This window comes from Pan troglodytes, chromosome 12, assembly GCF_028858775.2.
Source record: "Pan troglodytes isolate AG18354 chromosome 12, NHGRI_mPanTro3-v2.0_pri, whole genome shotgun sequence".
NCBI lineage: Eukaryota > Metazoa > Chordata > Mammalia > Primates > Hominidae > Pan > Pan troglodytes.
The window spans coordinates 37,139,270-37,158,205 of NC_072410.2; the positions used below are offsets into that span (position 1 = coordinate 37,139,270).

An 18,936-nucleotide genomic window follows, 5' to 3' on the forward strand; every position below is an offset into this window, starting at 1 on the left:
GGCCAGGAGGCCAGGAGAGCCTTCGCGGAGCCTGCGGCCTGGGCGCCGCTGTGTGCCCTGCCTGAGCACTTCAAGGCCTCACAATCCATTTGAGGTAGGTGCTCTAGGTGTTCCCATTTACTAATGAGGAAACTGAGGAGTGGCAGGGTTACACGGTCAGCCAAAGTCACGCAGATGGCGATGGATTGCACAGCATCCTATTACCAGAAAAAAGATGGGAAGGCACCGCCGTAAGCATCGAGTTGTGTTATAGATGATTTGCATTTTTCTGAATGTTCTGGTATCAGCTGTAAGCCGAAGTCCTTGTTTCCTATTGATATGTTACGAAAAAACAAACAAAAAAAAACAAAACCAAAAGCCCTCTGTCCGGGGGGTGGAAGTCAAGCATACCCTACTCCACCCGACCCGACCAGACCCGAAAACTCCGTGCGCTGCATCGCTTGGCCAGGCAGGGGGGGCCTCCCAGACCGGAAGTTAGGATGCGGGGCCGGAAGCTGAGCGAGGGGCGGCGCGGACCTCTGTGGGCGGGTGGCTGTTGTTGGGGCCGTCGAGGCGGCGGCGACTCTGCGTCCACGGCTCCTGATGGAGGCGGGGCCGCATCCCCGGCCGGGGCACTGCTGCAAGCCTGGGGGGCGGCTGGACATGAACCACGGCTTCGTGCACCATATCCGACGGAACCAGATCGCTCGGTACCGCCCCGCCCTGCGCCGCCGCCGCCACCACTCCTGGCCTGGCCTGGCCTGGCCCGGCCCGACAGTCCCTGACTCCCGCTCGGCTCCCCGCAGGGACGACTATGACAAGAAGGTGAAGCAGGCGGCCAAGGAGAAGGTGAGGAGGCGGCACACGCCCGCGCCGATGCGGCCCCGCAAGCCAGACCTGCAGGTGTACCTGCCGCGACACCGAGGTGAGGCCGCCCGCCCCGCCTGCCTCCAGCCCGCGCGCTCTTCCTGCAACGCACTCCCCTTCTCTATAGGGAAAAACCACTTCTTACTCCTAAGGTTCAGCTCATCTCGTCTCTTTCCGGAACCTCCACCTCAACGCTCCCAAATCTCCGCTGAATGATTCTCCCCAAGAACTGGGACGACTCATAAGCCCCCAGTTAAGCATCGCTGTCAGAGTATCGGGGAGCCAGCAAGAAGTTTATCTGCCGGTTTGCCCCACCGTGCTGTATTTTAGTAAGGTCCTCCGCTACCTAGCAAAGAGAAAGTCTGGCACAGCGATGAGCGACCAGCATATAATTGCGGAATGAACCCAGTAAATGGCCTTTCCCCAGCTTCCCCGCTACCTAGAGATCACACTGGTTAACATATGACGGTCAATTTTTGTTAAGCATTATTACTTTTTTAAAAATGTTTTTATTTTATTTTTGAGACTAGGTCTCTGTCGCCCAGGCTGGAATGCAATGGTGCGATCTGGGCTTACTGCAGCCTTAGCCTCCCGGGTACCTGGGACCACAGGCGTGTGCCACCACACCGGTTAATTTTGGTATTTCTTGTAGAGAAGGGGTTTCCCCGGCTGGGCGCGGTGGCTCACGCCTGTAATCCCAGCACTTTGGGAGGCCGAGGCGGGCGGATCACGAGATCAGGAGATCGAGACCATCCTGGCTAACACAGTGAAACCCCGTCTCTACTAAAAATACAAAAAATTAGCCGGGCGTGGTGGTGGGCGCCTGTAGTCCCAGCTACTCGGGAGGCTGAGGCAGGAGAATGGCGTGAACCCGGGAGGCGGAGCTTGCAGTGAGCCGAGATCGCGCCACTGCACTCCAGCCTGGGCAACAGAGCAAGACTCCGTCTCAAAAAAAAAAAAAAAAAAAAGAGAGAGAAGGGGTTTCTCCACGTTGTCCAGGCTGATCTCGAACTCCTGAGCTCAGGTGATCTGCCCGCATCGGCCTCCCAAAGTGCTGGGATTATAGGTGTGTGCCACTACCTTTGTTAGGCATTAGTGAAAGTGCTTTTAGATCTTACGTATATTAATTCATTGAGTCTTTATACAACCTCATAAGAAAGCTTCTGTCTGTTTCACAGTCAGGAAACAGGCACAGAGAAGTTAAACAACTTGCCCAAGATCTCAGCTAGTAAATGGCAGAGCCTGGATTTGAACCCAGGCAGAGCTCTATCCACCCTTCTGCTTTCCAGTACTTTTTGCTAGACAAATGTGCATTGTGTACCTACTGTGTGACAGGATTGTGCTGGCCTCAGAGCAGGGATGCAAAGGTAAATAAGTCCTTGATTGGCAGCACACCAAATGCTTACACTGGTCCGGGCGCGGTGATTCATGCCTGTGATCCTAGCAGTTTGGGAGGCCAAGGTGGGCGGATCCCTTGAGGCCAGGAGTTCGAAATTAACCTGGACAACATGGTGAAACCCCATCTCTACTAAAAATACAAAAATTAGCCAGGCATGGTGGCAGGCGGCTGTAATCCCAGCTACTTGGGAGGCTGAGGAAGGAGAATTGCTTGAACCTGGGAGGCAGAGGTTGCGGTGAGCCGAGATTTAGCCACTGCACTCCAGCCTGGGCAACAGAGCAAGCCTCCGTCTCAAAAAAAAAAAAAAAAACCACTTACACTGGACCCATAAGAAGATTGGGGCAGCTGGGTGCAGTGGCTCACGCCTGTAATCCCAGCACTTTGGGAGGCCAAGGTGGGTGGATCACCTGAGGTCAGGAGTTCGAGACCAGCCTGGCCAACATGGTAAAACCCCATCTCTACTAAAAATACGAAAATTAGCTGGACGTGGTGGCACTTGCCTGTAATCCCAGCTACTCGGGAGGCTGAGGCAGGAGAATCGCTTGAACCTGGGAGCGGAAGTTGCAGTGAGCCGAGATTGCACCACTGCACTCCAGCCTGGGCGACAGAGTGAGACTTCGTCTCAAAAAAAAAGAAGACTGGGGCTTTCTTAACCGTATATTTTCCTGCAGCATCTCTATGGGCAGGGCCTTCAGCAGCACCCCCTCTTCTTTCTTACTGTGGTTCATCCTTCCAGATGTCTCTGCCCACCCACGCAACCCAGACTATGAAGAGTCCGGTGAAAGCAGCAGTAGTGGAGGCTCTGAGCTGGAGCCTTCTGGCCATCAGCTCTTCTGCTTAGAATACGAGGCAGACAGTGGAGAGGTCACATCAGTTATCGTCTATCAGGTACGCCTGGTGGAAACAGCTGCAGCCTGAAGGTCCTGGGCCATGGTAGTAATCATTGTCAGACCCTGAGCCCTGTTTTCCTCAGGACCCCCAATGGGAAGCGTCTGCTCCACATGTGAGTCTAGGCCTGGCGGGCAGTGCTTTTGAGCACAACTCACTCCCATCTCACAGTGATTCTCAGTAGGGGAACAGGGAGGGCTCTTGGCCCCCAGTGGAGAATCACTATTACAGGGGACACCTAGGAAATGACAGGTGCTGGCAAAAAGCCTTGAGCTAAATGGAGTTCTGTGAGAGTGTTTAGGGACAGGGCAGGTCACCTTTCTGGAAGAGGCCAGGCCCTGAGCCTCCTGACTCTTCCTCCACGTAGGGTGATGACCCAGGAAAGGTGAGTGAGGAGGTGTCGGCACACACGCCTCTGGATCCACCCATGCGAGAAGCCCTCAAGTTGCGTATCCAGGAGGAGATTGCAAAGCGCCAGAGCCGACACTGACCATGTTGAAGGCGTTCTCTCCAGGCTGGATTCACTGCACTCGGAAGAATTCTGCCCAGGGAATTTAGTGTGGGGGTACCAGGACCAGTTTGTCTGATCTTGAGACCCCCAGAGCTGCTGCATCCATAGGGTGTTGCAGGACTACACCTGGCCTGCCTTGCAGTCATTCTTTCTTAAATGTTGACCCATTTGCCCAGCCTGATATTCTGGAATTCTTTTTTTTTTTTTTTTTTTTGAGAATTTTGTGTGGCTAATGTGTTCTAGAAGCAGAGACTCCAGGGAGAACCAGAATTTATGAAGCCTCGTGCCAACATGGTGCTTTCTCACCGAGGTCATATGCCTGGCTGCTGCTGTTCCACTCAGCTCCATGAGCCACATTTGTTATTTTATGTTTCTTCTGTGCTTTTGCTCATTTCCACCCATGTGTTCATAGACCTTTTTTCAGCCCTTTTTCTTTGTTCCTTTCCCTCATCTTTTTGCCTCAGGTAGAATCCATCAGTTCTCCTCCCCCTCCAAATGACTGTGTACCTCCAGCTGCTCAGGACTTTGGAGGTGGGGGCGGGGCCTGGGGATCTACCCTTCTAAAAAACTCTCCAAGTAATTCTGATACCAATAAAGTGGGAGACCTCCATTTTCGAGGCCTATTTGCAAGCATGTCTCCCTCCCTTTCCATGGCTTTTTCGTTTCTCGCATGTTCCACTGCTTTGCACTGTCTAGACAGGAAACCTAGGAAGATGTTGGTACTAAACTGAAAAGATTTCTTACAGCAAAACCTGCCTCGGCCAGGGCTACAGAATTCCAACTTTCAACTTGATTCCTAGCCATGAACAGACTGTCCTCTGCTCAGACTAAAAGGGAATTATAAACAAGTGGGAACTTACTCTCCAGTTGTGACTTAACAGTTCTGAACATACCTACAAAGGGAAACTCAATATTAGCAATAATTGCCTGATTGACAGCACGCCAGAGGGAATGAAATGAGGCCTTCTCTCCTACCTCCCAGGAGTATGTAACTCAGATCCTTAGCATAAAGATCCCCAGGAATACCACTGATCTAACCCGGTGAACATTTTTTCTAATGCAGGGTTAGGCTTACGTCTGAATTCCACAAGACATCCTCCCCCTCCAGTACGGAAGTTCCAAAGCACTTGTTTTCCAGCATATCAGCCTAACCTCAGTGCCTTGAAATATGGCTTTAAGCCTTTGAGAACTGAGATTTCCTGAAACCATAGGCCCTTGCCCCAGGGGTTTCTCCACATCCGGGTGTTAAGACACCTGATGGCACTGTTGGTTTGTCCCCTATACCCCAGAAAATCTATCCTGCAAGGTAGCTACTTCAATCTTGTCATTAAAATGTGGCAAGTCACAGCTCGCAATGCCAAAGGAATGCTGGGGCAGTAAGTGAGGTGGATAAGTGAGAAGGGCCTGGTGGTGAAAGCGGCCAGGGACCAGAATGCTCCAGACCTACAGAGCTGGTCAAGGTTAAGTGCCTTAAACTTACCAATCCTGGGCTCAGTTCTCCTTTGAAAGGAGAAAGTCTTTGTCCTCTACTTAGGCAGCTGGGCTACAAGTGCCTTTTGACTTCCAATGTTAACTACCCTCCAAAGCCTCCTGGGTCAAGGAGGCTCTCCCAGACTCCACCCCTGTTCTTCCTGGTCAGAGAACCAGTCAGTCATTCTAGTCTTCCAGTCCTTAAACTGATCTGATGACTTGGAACATAGGATTTCACTGCAAGTCTGGCTTTTTAGTCTGGAAATACATTTGAGGTCTGTTTTCTCACAGCTGGATCACCTGTTTCCTGGTTTTATTACACAATTCAGAAGGCTAGAAGAGGAGTTTGGGGGCTTGGCACCTGAAAATTTAGACCGCATTCTTATTAAGTAAAGGAAGAGGTAGGGAGGCCGAGGCGGGCGGATCATGAAATCAGGAGATCCAGACCGTCCTGGCTAACACAGAAACCCCGTCTCTACTAAAAATACAAAAAATTAGCTGGGCATGGTGACATGCGCCTGTAGTCCATCCCAGCTACTCGGGAGGCCGAGGCAAGAGAATCACCTGAACCTGGAAGGCGGAGGTTGCAGTGAGCCGAGATCACGCCGCTGCACTTCAGGCTGGGCAGCAGAGCGAGACTCCATCTCAAAAAAAAAAAAAGGAAGAGGTAAAAGGCAAGGCAGCATTTAATAAGTACCTGTTGTATCCTTTTAAGTGTTTGTTGTGGTAATCCTCACAAAGACCGGGACTGATGGAAACTCCTTGCTATTAAACTTTTTTTCTTGAGGAATTTTGCTTTTCAAGTGCATATACACTATTAATATTTTTTACCCAAGAGAGCATTCTAAGCTAATTCATGCAGTGTGACTATATTAAGCATTAAGCTTCCTTCAGAGCTGGCCTATCGGAGATGCTACTGCCCTCTCTACAGATGTGTCTGAAATGCCTGCCCAAGGATGGCCCTTAGCCAGTTAACAGCTTTATAGCCCATCCTCACTGCCTACTGCCACCCTTCAGCTGGGGTCCAAGGCAGTACTATTCAGTTTATTCACCAGACCTGCCTCCAGACATCTACTTCTTTCAAAAATTAGTGTTTTCCATCAAGGAGCATGTTCCAGAGCATTTCCCAGAGATGTCCCAAAGAACACTGTCCGGTGCTGTGGCATACAGTGGCAACAGCGTTAGACTAACTGGAACATCCCAGCAGGCTGCTTTAGAATCCGCTCATTTGACTAGATACGATGTAATTGGCTGTCTTTAAAAAACGCACACACACACACAATCTGATAGGCATATCTCATGCCCATTCAATATGGAATGTTCTTCGCTTGCTGAATTTAAGCCTGTATTTTAAGGTTTTGTGGTTCCTCGGCCACAATGGGTGATGTCACTGATAGAACGAAGCTGAGTTTCCAAGGGTTTGGGGCTGTGCAAGAGTAAACACTAGAGCTTGAGTTGTTATCCAGCTGGCAAGCACGGAAGTCTTTGAAGAATGTAATGTAAGAAGGGAAAAGAATGTAAAGCTTTTTGTACCAAATGAGAGTTGGAGCCCAGCCAACAAATGCTTTTCCCTGTGTAAAAGTCTCTCTGGAAGGGACATTCCATCTCCATGGTGCACTCTGAGGGGCACTGTCAACTAGAGATTGGCCCCATCCAGGTGGGAGGAACCCCTTTGGGATGGTGAGTATCCAATCTGCTGTGCATTTGACAGGATCTCTGAATGGCTAGGTAATGGATCCCAAGCAGGCTCACAAATTTAAATGAGGGCTTTGTGTGCAGAAAGAGGAATAAGTACAGATTATTTTCTTACCACTAGATTTTTGGGGAGAGTCACCATGGAATGTTGACAATTACTTAAAATATTTTAAGCTCCCTTGCTGAATTCCTGTCCTGTCCCTGAGGAATCAGATGGTCATACAGCCATAGGCACCCAACCGAAATTTCCCTAGGAGTTGGAGTAATGCTAGAATTGAAGACCATCTGAGTAAAGGGCTTCTCTGCCTTCTCAGAGGCAGGAGAATTTGCACTGGTTGTGTTAAATGTATAAAAAGCTATATGTTCACCAGTTTACTCATTTCCAATGTGTAGATGAATAAAATGTAGTGTACAAATTATTTGAAAATCCCAGAAGGAAGGTACTTTTCAAATACAGTATTTTTTTTAACAAATAAACTTACGATTTTTACAGCACTGTTTTTGCCAAGAGTTGTGAAATAACTTGTGTACTTGGGGAAGTGGAGGTTAAATACCTGCCCTAAAGTCATTCCACCACCGAGTCAGCACTGGAAATCTCATCTCTTGCTTTGCCACACTATTTTAAGAGCTGTCCCTGTTGGAACATAACAACTAGACAGACTCATGTAGCATTAGAGTTGGAAGGCCTTTTTAAAGACATCTGGTCCTACTTCTTACATGATACACAATTCCCCCTACCAACTACCTATGAAGAGCCCTTCTGTCATACGGAGCTCCATCCTGGGATAATTCTATTTTAGGAACTATTAGATTGTCATACTAAGCCAAAAGCTGCCTCATGTCCCGGATCTGGACTACTATGCCTTGCCCCCACATCATGTTAGAACTTGAGTAGTCCTCTCAGGCCTTCATCTTGATTGGATAGGGACTCAAACCCAGCTCAAGAAGATATAGTGTTAAGAATTGCAAAGCTTCCAATTAGGGTTCACAGCCCCATTGGGCAGATAAGGTGCCTACGCAGTGGGAATGCAGTTGGGCAGGAAGATGGTTCCTGTCAATTAGCAAGGAAGCACACCCTTGTCCTGAGGCACAAAGCATAGCCAGCGGCAGGTGAGCTGGATTTTATCCCCCACTGGTTTATTCAGCCAGGTGTGCTTGTACAGTGATCACTACACAGCCATACTTCTTGGCCCTGTTTTAACTACTTGTCCTAATGTGTTTAAGGACAGGGCTCTCCCGCTGGGCACGGTGGTTCACATCTGTAATCCCAGCACTTCGAGAGGCCAAGGCGAGCGGATCACCTGAGGTCAGGAGTTCAAGAGCAGCCTGACCAACATGGTGAAACCCCGTCTCTACTAAAAATACAAAAAAATTAGCTGGGCATGGTGGCAGGCACCTGTAATCCCAGCTACTCGGGAGGCTGAGGCACAAGAATCACTTGAACACAGGAGGCAGAGGTAACAGTGAGCCGAGATTGCACCATTGCATTCCAGCCTGGGCAACAAGTGAAACCCCGTCTCAAAAGAAAAAGGGCTCTCCAACAGGTTTTCTGCTTCCATTTCTACTTTCCACTGGGTCCAAGAAGGTTTCTCCCTCTTCAAGTCATTGTGCAGTTTATTCTGCTCTACTTCTCTAAAGCACAGGACCCTGTTGTTTCACATAGCCTTTGCCTCACCAGTGTTGCCAAACTTCAGCTCCTCACGCCGGGCAACCTGCGCCTGTGCACCATTCAGGTGATGATCTGTCATCTCACAAGGGCTCCAACAGATGCTGGGACCGCCTTTGAGACAGAATGCCAGGCACACTTCTGATATGTGAAAGTATTTCCACCCTTGCAATAATTTAAGAAACATCCGGGCCAGGCGCAGTGGCTCACGCCTGTAATCCCAGCACTTTGGGAGGCCGAGGCGGGCGGATCACGAAGTCAGGAGATCGAGACCATCCTGGCTAACATGGTGAAACCCCTCTCTACTAAAAACACAAAAAAAATTAGCCGGGTGAGGTGGCGGGCGCCTGTAGTTCCCAGCTACTCGGGAGGCTGAGGCAGGAGAATGGCGTGAACCCGGGAGGCGGAGCTTACGGTGAGCCGAGATCGCGCCACTGCACTCCAGCTTGGGCGACAGAGCGAGACTCCGTCTCAAAAAAAAAAAAGAAAAAGTAAAAAAAAAAGAAACATCCAGGAATGCACTCATAGCCTGTAAGTTTTTGGTGAAGCTGGTCAGTAATTTTTCCCACACTATCCTGTTTCCTTTTCCCAGATTCCTCCGGGTCTCTCACCTTCCCCTCTTTGCTTACCAACACTGGCCATGTTAATCCTTACCTACTCGACACTGACACCTACATGTGTCTATTTAGAATGGATGTCCTCTGGTCTCTGCCGTCTTATTTCAAGTAAGTGTTGATCAGTCGGGAAACACGTCTTGGACACTGATTTCTGGCTAGTACATTGTGTACTTGTATGCAGGAAAGCAAAAAGTATCTAATGAAAGCAGCCCTCCTCCGGAGTTTGCTGAGCCACAGGAACCATAAGCCAAATCCCAGGCGCTTGGATTTCTTAAGAAACAGCCAAGTCTTTGTGTCTGCTTCTCTGGACCCACCGCAGCCCTGGCCAGAGGCAGGCATGGGGCTCCACGTTGAGAGAGCTTCCTAGAGGACTCACCGTTGGCCGGTGCAGGCTGCAAAATGTGCGCAGCGGCGGAGAGACGCTCCTCCAGCCATGTGCACGGCGACAATCCCAGGTAGAGCTGGAATGCAGGCTGCCCCGAGATCCCCACCTGCTGACGCTTCCCCGGCAGGAATCGGTTAAACGGAACCTCTAGTCATCTCGGTTTTAGAGCGGTCTTCACGCCACAGCCCTCCGCGCCCAGGTCCTCCGAAGTTGGGACACCGCCCACGTTTCCCCCGTGACGCGGGCGCGGGGGCTCGGGAGTTGTAGTCTCGGGCAGGGCGCGGGCACCGAGGCCGGGGCTGCGCGGACTCCACGTCCCGGCGGGCGGCGCGGCGAGGCCTGGGGCCGCCAGGGGCGGGGCCGCTCGGCCCTTTAAACCTTTCAGGGCTGCTCCGAGGGCCGCAGCTAGAGTCGGCGCCACGAGGGGGCCGAGCAGGGTGCGGCGGCGGCGGGGCGCTCCGGGGAGGTGCGTACTGGGCTCCTTCCCTTCCTCCGGGCTTCCAGAAATCACCTGGGGACTCTCGCGTCCCGGGTCCTGGGGGGTCGCCGGCCGCAGGGTCCGGCCCCAGCCGGGGTCCCCGCGCCCAGGCGAGCGGGGGCCGGGCCGGGCTGGGCTTTCCGCGTGAACCCGCCCCTCGCCCAGGGCGCCGATGGTCAGGTGGTTGCCTGCGCGCCGCCGACTCGCCACCGCTCCACTGGGCCGGCACCCAGCCTCTCCTTGGCGTGGCCTCTTCGGTTGTCCAACCCTTCTCCCAGCCCTGGTCCCTCAGAAGGAGGGTAACTCCCTTCCAGATGTTACGGTCCGCCTGCGTCTCTCAGCACGCCGGTGGCATTTGGGTTGACCGCGGAGGCCCCCAGTGCCAGAGGGTGTTCACGTTCTGCCGTGGGCTCAGCCCAAACTTTGGACGCTCAGAGACCCAACGGGAGCGCTGGATAAGGTGTTGACCCCCTTCCCCTCCCCCTTCCCGGCCAGTTACCCACTCCTGGACTTTGATCTCTCTCCACCAGGCCAGGACAGCTGATGGTTGTGGCAGAAACATCTCAAGGTAGCTGGTCCGCCCCCACTTCCCCATCTACCTCTTGTCCTCCCCCCCACACCACCACCACCCTGGCTCCCCTCCCTCATGACCGCCTGGATCCTCCTGCCTGTCAGCCTGTCAGCGTTCTCCATCACTGGCATATGGACTGTGTGAGTAAAGGGGGGTGTGGGGGGCAACAGGAGCTTGATGACGCACACAAAGTCTCTTGTCCTGTCATAGCCAGGGTGGTACCCAGGGTCACTCTGGGTGTCTCAAAAGCCTGACTTGGTGCCTGGGCACACAGCACCTTGGGACAAGCTGGCACCACTGCTGTCCAGCAGGGTGGCCCTGACAAATATACTTCTAGCCAGGGCAATTTCCAGAGGGCCTGTAGCTGGGGGCATGCTGCAGGTGCTGGTGTGGCATCAAGCCTTAGGGACCTCAACTTGAGTCCCCAGCAACAATAATGAGGCTGAATGGGGCCAGAAATCAAGGTTGAAGAGAAGGGTCATGGGGTGGGTTGAGTGGGGCTCGGGAAGGCTGCCAGGGTGACAGTTCTGTTCCCACAGGTATGCCATGGCTGTGATGAACCACCATGTATGCCCTGTGGAGAACTGGTATGAAGGACTCTGCAGACAACCTTGCTCTAAAGCTTCCTTCATCTCTGTCCCCTCTTGGGCCTGAGGCTGCCACGAGCCAGACTGCAACCCTGAGCCTCACTGCTCTTCTCTGAAATTGGTCCCCAGGCATGGCTTCATGCCACCTACCCACTTCCCACTATCCCTTTGCCCCTTTGGTTACTGCTTCAGGCGGGCACTGGGGAGTGGGATCTTCTGTCCCTGTAGGGGAGGTCTGGGAAAGAGTCCTCTTTGAGGCCTGAGGCTATAGGCCAAGGGCCTGGGGGCAGTCCCTTCCCCCAGTCTACTCCCTGTCCTGCCTGCCAGGTCCTACAACGAGTCCTGCCCTCCTGACCCTGCTGAGCAAGGGGGCCCCAAGACCTGCTGCACCCTGGACGATGTCCCCCTCATCAGGTAAGGCCTGGACATTGGGCCGGTCAGGGAGATCTAAGGGCCTCCCAGACAGCCCCTCAAGCAAAGAGCTGTCCTTGGGTCTCAGGAACAATAAGTATCCTAAGAGCCACTTAATAACAACACTACTTGCCAGTTACTATGGGGCAGGCACTCTGCTGAATGCTTTATATGCATTGTCTTTTCATCCTCCCAGGAGTGAGGCAGGTATTGTTTTCACCATTTTATAGGTGAGGAAACAGGCTCAGTCTTACTCATCCAGGTCACACAGCTAATAAGTGGAGACACCTGGATTTAAGCTGGAGCCCTCAGATTGCCCAGCCCGTGTTCTGGCTCAAGGATAGCCAAACCAGCCGCAGGGCTCAGCAAAGAGTGTCAGGGTTGCCCGAACACTCCTGGGCACTCCCTTCTCTCTCACACACATGAGCTCTGCTTTGGGGGCCCAGCCTGGAACCAGTTGTTCATGAGGGACCCTGGATCTTCACATAAATCAGTGGCCTGCCTGCTAAGGAGCAGTTGCAGGTAAAGCAGGGGAGAGCCAGTGAGCCAAAATGGGGGCCCCCCGGGCCTCCTGCACCCCTCTTACTCTGTCCTTCCCCCTCCTCACAGCAAGTGTGGCTCCTATCCCCCAGAAAGCTGCCTCTTCAGCCTCATTGGCAACATGGGTGCTTTCATGGGTGAGTTGTACCCTTAGCCCTGACCCTGCGTGCCCAGCCCAGTGATCCCCACACAGAAAGGCCCAGGAAGCCCTTCTTCTGTGCAGCCCTCCCCACCAAGGGCTAAGGCAATAGAGGCAGCTTCTCCCCTTCCTTGAAGGCCAAAAGCTGACTCCCACACAGCCACCCTGCTGGCTGGAGCCTGAGGAAACCTAGTTCACCACCCGCCTGTCTGTTCCCTTCTGCCCCTCAGAAGGGGCAGGAGCACCACAGCGTCTGGGGGAAGCTGACAGGCTCGCTGGGCAGGGCCAGGGCTGGAGGAAGGCCTCAACTGTGCTCTCCTCCCCCAGTGGCCCTGATCTGCCTCCTGCGCTACGGGCAGCTCCTGGAGCAGAGTCGGCACTCTTGGGTTAACACCACGGCACTCATCACAGGCTGCACCAACGCTGCGGGCCTCTTGGTGGTTGGCAACTTTCAGGTGCTTCCCCTTCTCCCCTGCAAACCTTGAACTTTACCTAACAAGGCCTGGCTGCCTGCAGTGTGGCACCTCAAGGTTGGGGCTGGAAGGAGGGAGAGGAAGGAAGAGGGAGAGAGGAGATTCATTGAAGGAGGGGTGGAGAGGTGGGGCCATGGCCACATCACAAACTGGCCCTTCTCTGGGCCCAGGTGGATCATGCCAGGTCTCTGCACTACGTTGGAGCTGGCGTGGCCTTCCCTGCGGGGCTGCTCTTTGTTTGCCTGCACTGTGCTCTCTCCTACCAAGGGGCCACCGCCCCGCTGGACCTGGCTGTGGCCTATCTGCGAAGTGTGCTGGCTGTCATCGCCTTTATCACCCTGGTCCTCAGTATCCTTTCAGGACGGGGCAGCCAGGAACTCATCCTCTAGCTCAACCTTTCTCCCTCCCAAGAGGATGGGGGGTGGAGGCCTAACACTGCCATGTGGGGGAGAGGACTAACACCTCTCCCTTTGGAGAGGTGAGGCCTGAGACTGCAGAAGGGGTGTTGCCAGGTTTCCGTATGTCCTACTGAACATTTCCTTAGCCTCGTTTTAGGTGGAGTCTTCTTTGTCCATGAGAGTTCTCAGCTGCAACATGGGGCAGCCCTGTGTGAGTGGGTGTGTGTCATCGATATCCTCATTTTCTATGGCACCTTCAGCTATGAGTTTGGGGCAGTCTCCTCAGACACACTGGTGGCTGCACTGCAGCCTACCCCTGGCCGGGCCTGCAAGTCCTCCGGGAGCAGCAGCACCTCCACCCACCTCAACTGTGCTCCCGAGAGCATCGCTATGATCTAAGGTCTGGGGAGGGTGGCTGGCCCGGCCTCCGCAGCACCCCACCCCATATCTTCTTTCCATTTATTTTGTACCAAAAACAATTTTGAGAAAGTATTCTGTTGGGATCTGGGCTTCCTCACTTCTGGAGAAGTGGCCATCCCATGCCCACCTGTGCCATAGAGGAGTGGGCCCTGCCAGCTGCCACAGCTGCATGACCTGCTTCCCCACCCCACGGTGTCATTTTGTTTTTAAAGGTCACCTGTCCTCACTCACCCAGCCAGCCCTTCAGGTGCCTTCTACTCCCAGTGCCAAAGCCAGACCACTGGGGTTTCCTGCTGCAGGAATTGGGGGCTGGGAACAGCAGAGGGGATAGAAGTCTGGTGGAGGTGGAGTGGGCACGCCTTAGCCTACGGAAAGGCCCATTTCTGGGCCCACTGAGCTGCACGGGATTCTTCACTCTGCCCCTCACTTCCTTTAGGGCAAATAACACAGCAGAACCACGTGGGTATTTTAGTACTTTTTTTTATATTAAAAGAATTCTAATTTGCATGTTTGTAGCCTGTTCTGGAGAGTTGGGGGGCCTGATCTGGGATGGCTTTCCATAAGCCAAGGATGGGAGGAAGCCCTTGCCCCCCAGGAGTGCTGAGTGCACTCTGTTGCCAGAAACAAAGGATGCCAGGTGCCACCCAAATACCCCTTCAAAGGGCTTGAAACCCTTCTGGGCCTCTAAGCAATCTAAAGAACTAACTTGGTCTGATAATCTCACCCATCCCCCACTCAGAGTCTGGTTTGAACTTTGATTCCTTAGGAGGCATGGGGGGAAGGTGGGGGTGGTACAGAGAGCAACTTTAAAATATTAAAAGTGGCTTTCTCAATGGAGCGAAAGAAAACCTGTGGGATTACAAAGTTAACTAGACATTGCAGTGGGAGGAAGGTGCAGGCTAGTTTATCAGCTTTTTTTTTTTTTTTTTTTTTTTGAGACGGAGTTTTGCTCTTGTTGCCCAGGCTAGAGTGCAATGGCATGATCTCAGCTCACTGCAACTTCTGCCTCCCAGGTTCAAGCAATTCTCCTGCCTCAGCCTCCCAAGTAGCTGGGATTACAGGTGCGTGCCACCATGCCCAGCTAATGTTTGTATTTTTAGTAGAAACGGGGTTTCACCATGTTGGTCAGGAAGGTCTCAAACTCCTGACCTCGTGATCCACCTGTCTTGGCCTCCCAAACTGCTGGCATTACAGGCGTGAGCCACTGCACCCAGCCTAGTTTATCAGCTTTAAGTAATTAACTGGGTACCAGACCCTGACACATTTTGCCTTCCAACCATGAACACATAGGCCCAAGCCCTGGCTGTTGCAGTAATCCAGTTCTTTACCCTGCCATGAGTCCAGATGGGCCAGCAGGGAGGAAAACCGCAGGCTGGTGCCTTCTGCGGTTTAGGATCACCTTCCCCAACAGAAGTAGAGACCTGATGGAGGATGCAGAGCCCCTGGCCAGGTCTGTGATCAATACAGCCTCAGGGTGGGTAAAGAAACCTTTAATGAGGATTCAAGGTTAATAAGGAAGACGCAGAGGGCCAGCACTCAGCCCCAACCTCCTCACGTGTACATGGCTCCATGGAGGTTCTCCAGTCGGTGTTGCTGCTGCTGTTTTCGAGCCTGATGGAAAGAAGGCATGCTGGGCAGGGGCCAAAACTGAAGGCCTATGGGTGAGGGGATGGGCAGCTATTATGGGGCTGGCTCTGTTTTCAGGCCTCTGGCGTCTGCATTGCTGAGGCTCTTACCACAAATCAAAGTCACTAAGAAGACAGCCAGAGCCAGGGATTCTGAGGCCTACCCAGTCCTGCTGAGGTAGGAAGTGATGGCAGCGGGGACAGGACTGAGGGAGCCCATTACGACCCCTCCACTTAAGCATCAGCCCCTACCTTATCTCGTCTGTGCTCCTCATAAGTGTCGTCATCAGTGGGCAGCTCATGGCGGCACAAGGGACAGGAATTTGTCTGAGAAAAGTAGAGTAGTATTCTAGCCTTGGTCTGATCTTCATAAGCTGATAACCACCCTCCCCTGCTCCCAACTGCCACTCTTCTTCCATCCCCCAGCAGTCCATGAACAGAAAGAAGCTTGAGTACTGGGCCCAGGGCAGGGTGAGAGCTGGAAGAAGAGAAGCAGTACCTTGCTTAGCCAGGGCAGAATGCAGCTGGAATGGAAAAGGTGATGGCAAGGCATCTCAATGGCAGTCTCCTCCTCCTCAAATTCCAAAAGACACACGGGGCACTTGAGCTCTTTAGGAAGGAGTGCTGATCAGGAGAGCTGCTACAGGCTCTGCCTCCCAAGCTCCCACTCCTGAAGGACACTTACCCCCACCTGACCTGGAAAACTGAAGGACCAGACCACAGTCTGGCTTGGGGAAGGGGTGGGTCTGGCCCAAATAGCAGAAAGAATCAGTGTCCTCACCAGCCTGAGAGCCTCTGATGACTGTCCTGGGGAGGTTCTCAACCACAGTCTTGGCAGCTGGTGGAGGCAGGTGGTGGTCCCAATCTACTACCAACCCCAAGTCTTCAAAGTCCATCCTATTGAAAAGTGACCTGGGGAAGAGGATGTAAAGTCAGAACAAAGGAAAACTATGCTTTTTCTTTGTCCCCATAATCCACTGGACATTAATAAACACGCTGCCCAGCTAGTAGGAATAATAGCTACCCTTAGTAGTTAGTAGATGCTCACTAGATAAAAAGCACGATGGGAAATAGTTTACAACTGCTATCAGACCGCCCCAGCACGTAAAGTGTTTATTCCCATTTTACACATGAGGCAACAGACTCAGAGAAGTTACTCAGGCTACGCTGAATAACCTGGTAGAGCCAGATTCCAAGTCAGCAGTGCCTGCTGTTACTGATGAATATACCCACTCACAGCACACGGCCCCAACCCCGCCCCCATGCCTCACCTTCTCTGAGACCTCCCAGAGCCTGCTGTCCTTCCGCCCCCACGCCCACCACTCTCCAGCTCCAATCTTTCCCGCAATCCCCTTGCCCAGGCCGGCCCAACGGACGGCCCAAATTATTGAGATGCTCATCCCCACACCCCTCAGTCTCGCCGCCCGTACTAACACTCCAGATTACTCATCTGTCCTCCCCAGAATCCGCTGCCCCTGGTAATCCGCCTTCTCCAGCCAGCCCCAGCCCAGAAACCTGCTGGTTGGACCCTATCCCCAAGCCCCGAGCACCCACCTTGCGAGCTCCAGCAGCATGTTGGTTCGCGTCTCCTGCTCAGGGTCCGACGGCTCGCAGTCGTGTTCATCGAAATAGGACGCCATGGCTGCCCAGCCTTCTGACACAGCCCTCGGACCCTGCTCGATAGCGGCCTAGCGGCGCTGGCCAATAAACTGACGAGCTGAGAGAGGCTGGCCAATCAGAGTATCCGAGGGACGGGCATAGTGGCTCGTTAAACAGCACGGAAAGCGGAAGTACTAATTCGGCCCCCTCTCATTGGCTTGAACAAGTCAGGTGACCAGAGACTAACGCCAATGATGGAGATCTGGCTGGTGAGGAATCATTTGTTTTGGAATCGGAGCCAAGACTGAATTCCCGGGGATTTCTGGCGCGATCGCGTCCAAGTGTCTGGTGTGTAAGGCTCTTCAGTCTGCCCTGAAGCTCAGAGGGCTTCGACAGTACAGATGCTAGAGGCCTCCCTCTGCGAGCAAAGGCGGTGCTGGCCCAGGGGTTCAGGTTCCTGCGAGCGTTGGGCCATGGCGCTTCCGGATCCCCGCCGGACACTTCTGCCCCGCGGCGCCCTAGTTGGTTCACCAGTTTGCGTTTGATTGGTCCCCAACCCCGAAAAAAAAATTCCTGCGCATTTCTTATGTGTTAGGCATAATAATAAAGGGTGGGGCAAGCCTCCCCAACTGAGAGAGATCTCTCTGCCGGAGAACCTGGGGCCTCAACCAGCTCATGGGACTGTTACCTTCAGCCCGTTGCTATCCCTAGCTTCTGTAAAACTGCTGGCTTGTACTAAGACCTTTTCATTCCTGGCTACACATGAATTCCCAGAGGAGAGAATGGGCGCGGAGGAGCTTTAGAAACACCCGTGTCTGATACCTTCGAAGATTCTGATTTAACTGATCTGTGGTGGGGCCTGGGCAATGGCACTTGTATAAATTCTGCAGGTGAAGCAGGTTTAAGAACCACTGCACTCAATGATTTGGATGATAGGTACTATTTAGCATCTAGAACTGTTAGTCTGATGTATGTTTTACACGCTCGATCATCCCCTCAATAGACCCAGGAGCTAAGCGTCATTATGCCCTTTTTACCTCAGAAGTGGCTTGCCCAAATTTGCAGTCTGTAAGTGGTGTTGCAGACCAGCTGCAGGGCCAAGTGCTTTCCTCCATCTTTCCCAAGAGAGGAAGACGCTAATGCGCTCAGTGAAACTAACACGCTCTGTAAGGGGTAAAGCTCCACACAACTCAGGCTTATTCTGGTTTCTGTCAGTAGCCCTCACTTTACCCAGCAAGGAACTGCTTATTTTACACACTTGACCCTGAATTCCCCTTGCCACTCACACCTGAGTTTGAACTGCAGTTAAGTAGCCCAGGCAGAGGCTGCCCTGTTTCCACAGTCTTGGTGTGGCTTTATTTCCTTCTTCCATGCCTTTGCCCAATGATCTTTGCTATGGCCCTGAAGGCACTGCCTGCCTGGCCCTATATGGCCCTGTAGCTTTGAAAAGCCTGAATTCAGGCTGGACATGGTGGCTCACGCCTGCAATCCCAGCACTAAAGGCAAGAGAATTGCTTGAGCCCAGGAGTTCGAGACCAGCCTCGGCAACATAGACCCCGTCGAAAGAGGGAGGGAGGGAAGACACAGGAGAGACCCCGTCGAAAAAGGAAGGAAGGGAAGGAGGGAGATGGGAATACCAAGGAGTGCTTTAAGGTCCCCATCTCTTGCTGTCACTTCCCCCATCTGCAGTCTGATGTAAAGCTTGAGGTAGATAGAAGGTGGAAAGAGAAATTGAGGAATGGGAAGTATTCAGAGGGGAAACCATTTATCTGAAGGTGAGAGCCTTATGAAAAATTTTTTGGGCCAGGCGCGGTGGCTCACGCCTGCAATCCTAGCACTTTGGAAGGCCGAGGCAGGTGGATCACCTGAGGTGAAGAGTTCAAGACCAGCTTGGCCAACATGGTGAAACCTTGTCTCTACTAAAAATACAAAAATTAGCCAGGTGTGATGGTGGGCACCTGTAATCCCAGCTACTTGGGAGGCTGAGGCAGGAGAATTGCTTGAACCCAGGAGGTGGAGGTTGCAGTGAGCTGAGATCGTGCCATTGCACTCCAGCCTGGGCAACAGAGCAAAAACTCTGTCTCAAAAAAAAAAAAAAAAATTGGTGAAGTGCTTTCTTCTTTGTCATCGCATCTACAGTCTCATTGGTCCTCTAAGCATCCCCAAGATGACAGAAAAATAATAGATTTCATTCTCAGAGAAACAGGCTCAGATGGGG

The 18,936-nt window shown here is 52.7% G+C and overlaps 4 protein-coding genes across 14 annotated transcripts in view; 2 read left to right on the top strand and 2 right to left on the bottom strand.

Annotated features, from left to right (window-relative positions):
• Positions 1-9,574, bottom strand: part of USP39 (ubiquitin specific peptidase 39) — a 46,061-nt gene extending 36,487 nt beyond the window's left edge. Inside the window, exon 1 of one of the 2 annotated variants that reach the window (XM_009442771.5) lies at positions 9,469-9,574. The gene's annotated coding sequence lies outside the window, so the exon portion shown is untranslated. Of the gene's footprint in view, positions 1-9,129 lie in introns of both variants that reach the window. The other variant, XM_054678566.2, reaches the window with a different exon arrangement.
• C2AH2orf68 (chromosome 2A C2orf68 homolog) lies at positions 477-5,904 on the top strand. Of its 4 annotated transcripts, XM_515590.9 has the most exons (4): positions 477-689; positions 786-904; positions 2,982-3,133; positions 3,501-5,904. In XM_515590.9, the coding sequence occupies exons 1-4, from the start codon at positions 583-585 to the stop codon at positions 3,621-3,623; spliced, it is 501 nt and encodes a 166-aa protein (XP_515590.1). In that variant the 5' UTR covers positions 477-582; the 3' UTR covers positions 3,624-5,904. The 4 variants fall into 4 exon arrangements, with proteins under 4 accessions (XP_515590.1, XP_016804381.1, XP_054534542.1 ...); XM_016948892.4 differs by having other exon boundaries at positions 490-904; XM_054678567.2 differs by lacking the exons at positions 2,982-3,133; positions 3,501-5,904 and adding an exon at positions 999-2,532 and having other exon boundaries at positions 490-689.
• Positions 9,575-9,824: 250 nt separating the features above from the next.
• Positions 9,825-14,001, top strand: TMEM150A (transmembrane protein 150A). Of its 6 annotated transcripts, none has more exons than XM_001167999.7 (8): positions 9,825-9,943; positions 10,486-10,666; positions 11,066-11,113; positions 11,441-11,527; positions 12,134-12,201; positions 12,531-12,658; positions 12,847-13,024; positions 13,232-14,001. In XM_001167999.7, exons 2-8 carry the CDS (start codon positions 10,602-10,604, stop codon positions 13,471-13,473), a joined length of 816 nt encoding a protein of 271 aa, XP_001167999.1. In that variant the 5' UTR covers positions 9,825-9,943; positions 10,486-10,601; the 3' UTR covers positions 13,474-14,001. The 6 variants fall into 6 exon arrangements, with proteins under 6 accessions (XP_001167999.1, XP_009441049.1, XP_063645757.1 ...); XM_063789686.1 differs by lacking the exon at positions 9,825-9,943 and adding an exon at positions 10,142-10,254; XM_009442774.4 differs by lacking the exon at positions 11,066-11,113.
• Positions 14,002-14,968: 967 nt separating this feature from the next.
• RNF181 (ring finger protein 181) lies at positions 14,969-17,367 on the bottom strand. 2 transcript variants are annotated; one of them, XM_515588.8, is made up of 5 exons: positions 16,674-17,278; positions 15,901-16,031; positions 15,619-15,728; positions 15,372-15,446; positions 14,969-15,105 (listed from the first exon to the last, which is right to left on the bottom strand). In XM_515588.8, exons 1-5 carry the CDS (start codon positions 16,757-16,759, stop codon positions 15,046-15,048), a joined length of 462 nt encoding a protein of 153 aa, XP_515588.1. In that variant the 5' UTR covers positions 16,760-17,278; the 3' UTR covers positions 14,969-15,045. The 2 variants fall into 2 exon arrangements, with proteins under 2 accessions (XP_515588.1, XP_009441044.1); XM_009442769.5 differs by lacking the exon at positions 15,619-15,728 and having other exon boundaries at positions 15,372-15,597; positions 16,674-17,367.
• Between the last annotated feature and the right edge of the window lie 1,569 nt (positions 17,368-18,936).

Bases quoted from the DNA above. Each gene is read 5' to 3' on its own strand.
- C2AH2orf68 (XM_016948892.4), top strand. From the start codon at position 583: ATGGAGGCGGGGCCGCATCCCCGGCCGGGGCACTGCTGCAAGCCTGGG. The intron at 905-2,981 runs GTGAGGCCGCCC...TCATCCTTCCAG, and splicing joins GTACCTGCCGCGACACCGAG to ATGTCTCTGCCCACCCACGC. The intron at 3,134-3,500 runs GTACGCCTGGTG...TCCTCCACGTAG, and splicing joins CATCAGTTATCGTCTATCAG to GGTGATGACCCAGGAAAGGT.
- RNF181 (XM_009442769.5), bottom strand. From the start codon at position 16,759: ATGGCGTCCTATTTCGATGAACACGACTGCGAGCCGTCGGACCCTGAG. The intron at 15,598-15,900 runs GTGAGGACACTG...CTCTTCTTCCAG, and splicing joins CATCAGAGGCTCTCAGGCTG to CTCTCACCCTGCCCTGGGCC. The intron at 15,106-15,371 runs GTAGGGGCTGAT...TCTTTCCATCAG, and splicing joins AGGAGCACAGACGAGATAAG to GCTCGAAAACAGCAGCAGCA.
- TMEM150A (XM_001167999.7), top strand. From the start codon at position 10,602: ATGACCGCCTGGATCCTCCTGCCTGTCAGCCTGTCAGCGTTCTCCATC. The intron at 12,659-12,846 runs GTGCTTCCCCTT...CTCTGGGCCCAG, and splicing joins TGGTGGTTGGCAACTTTCAG to GTGGATCATGCCAGGTCTCT. The intron at 13,025-13,231 runs GTATCCTTTCAG...GCCTCGTTTTAG, and splicing joins CTTTATCACCCTGGTCCTCA to GTGGAGTCTTCTTTGTCCAT.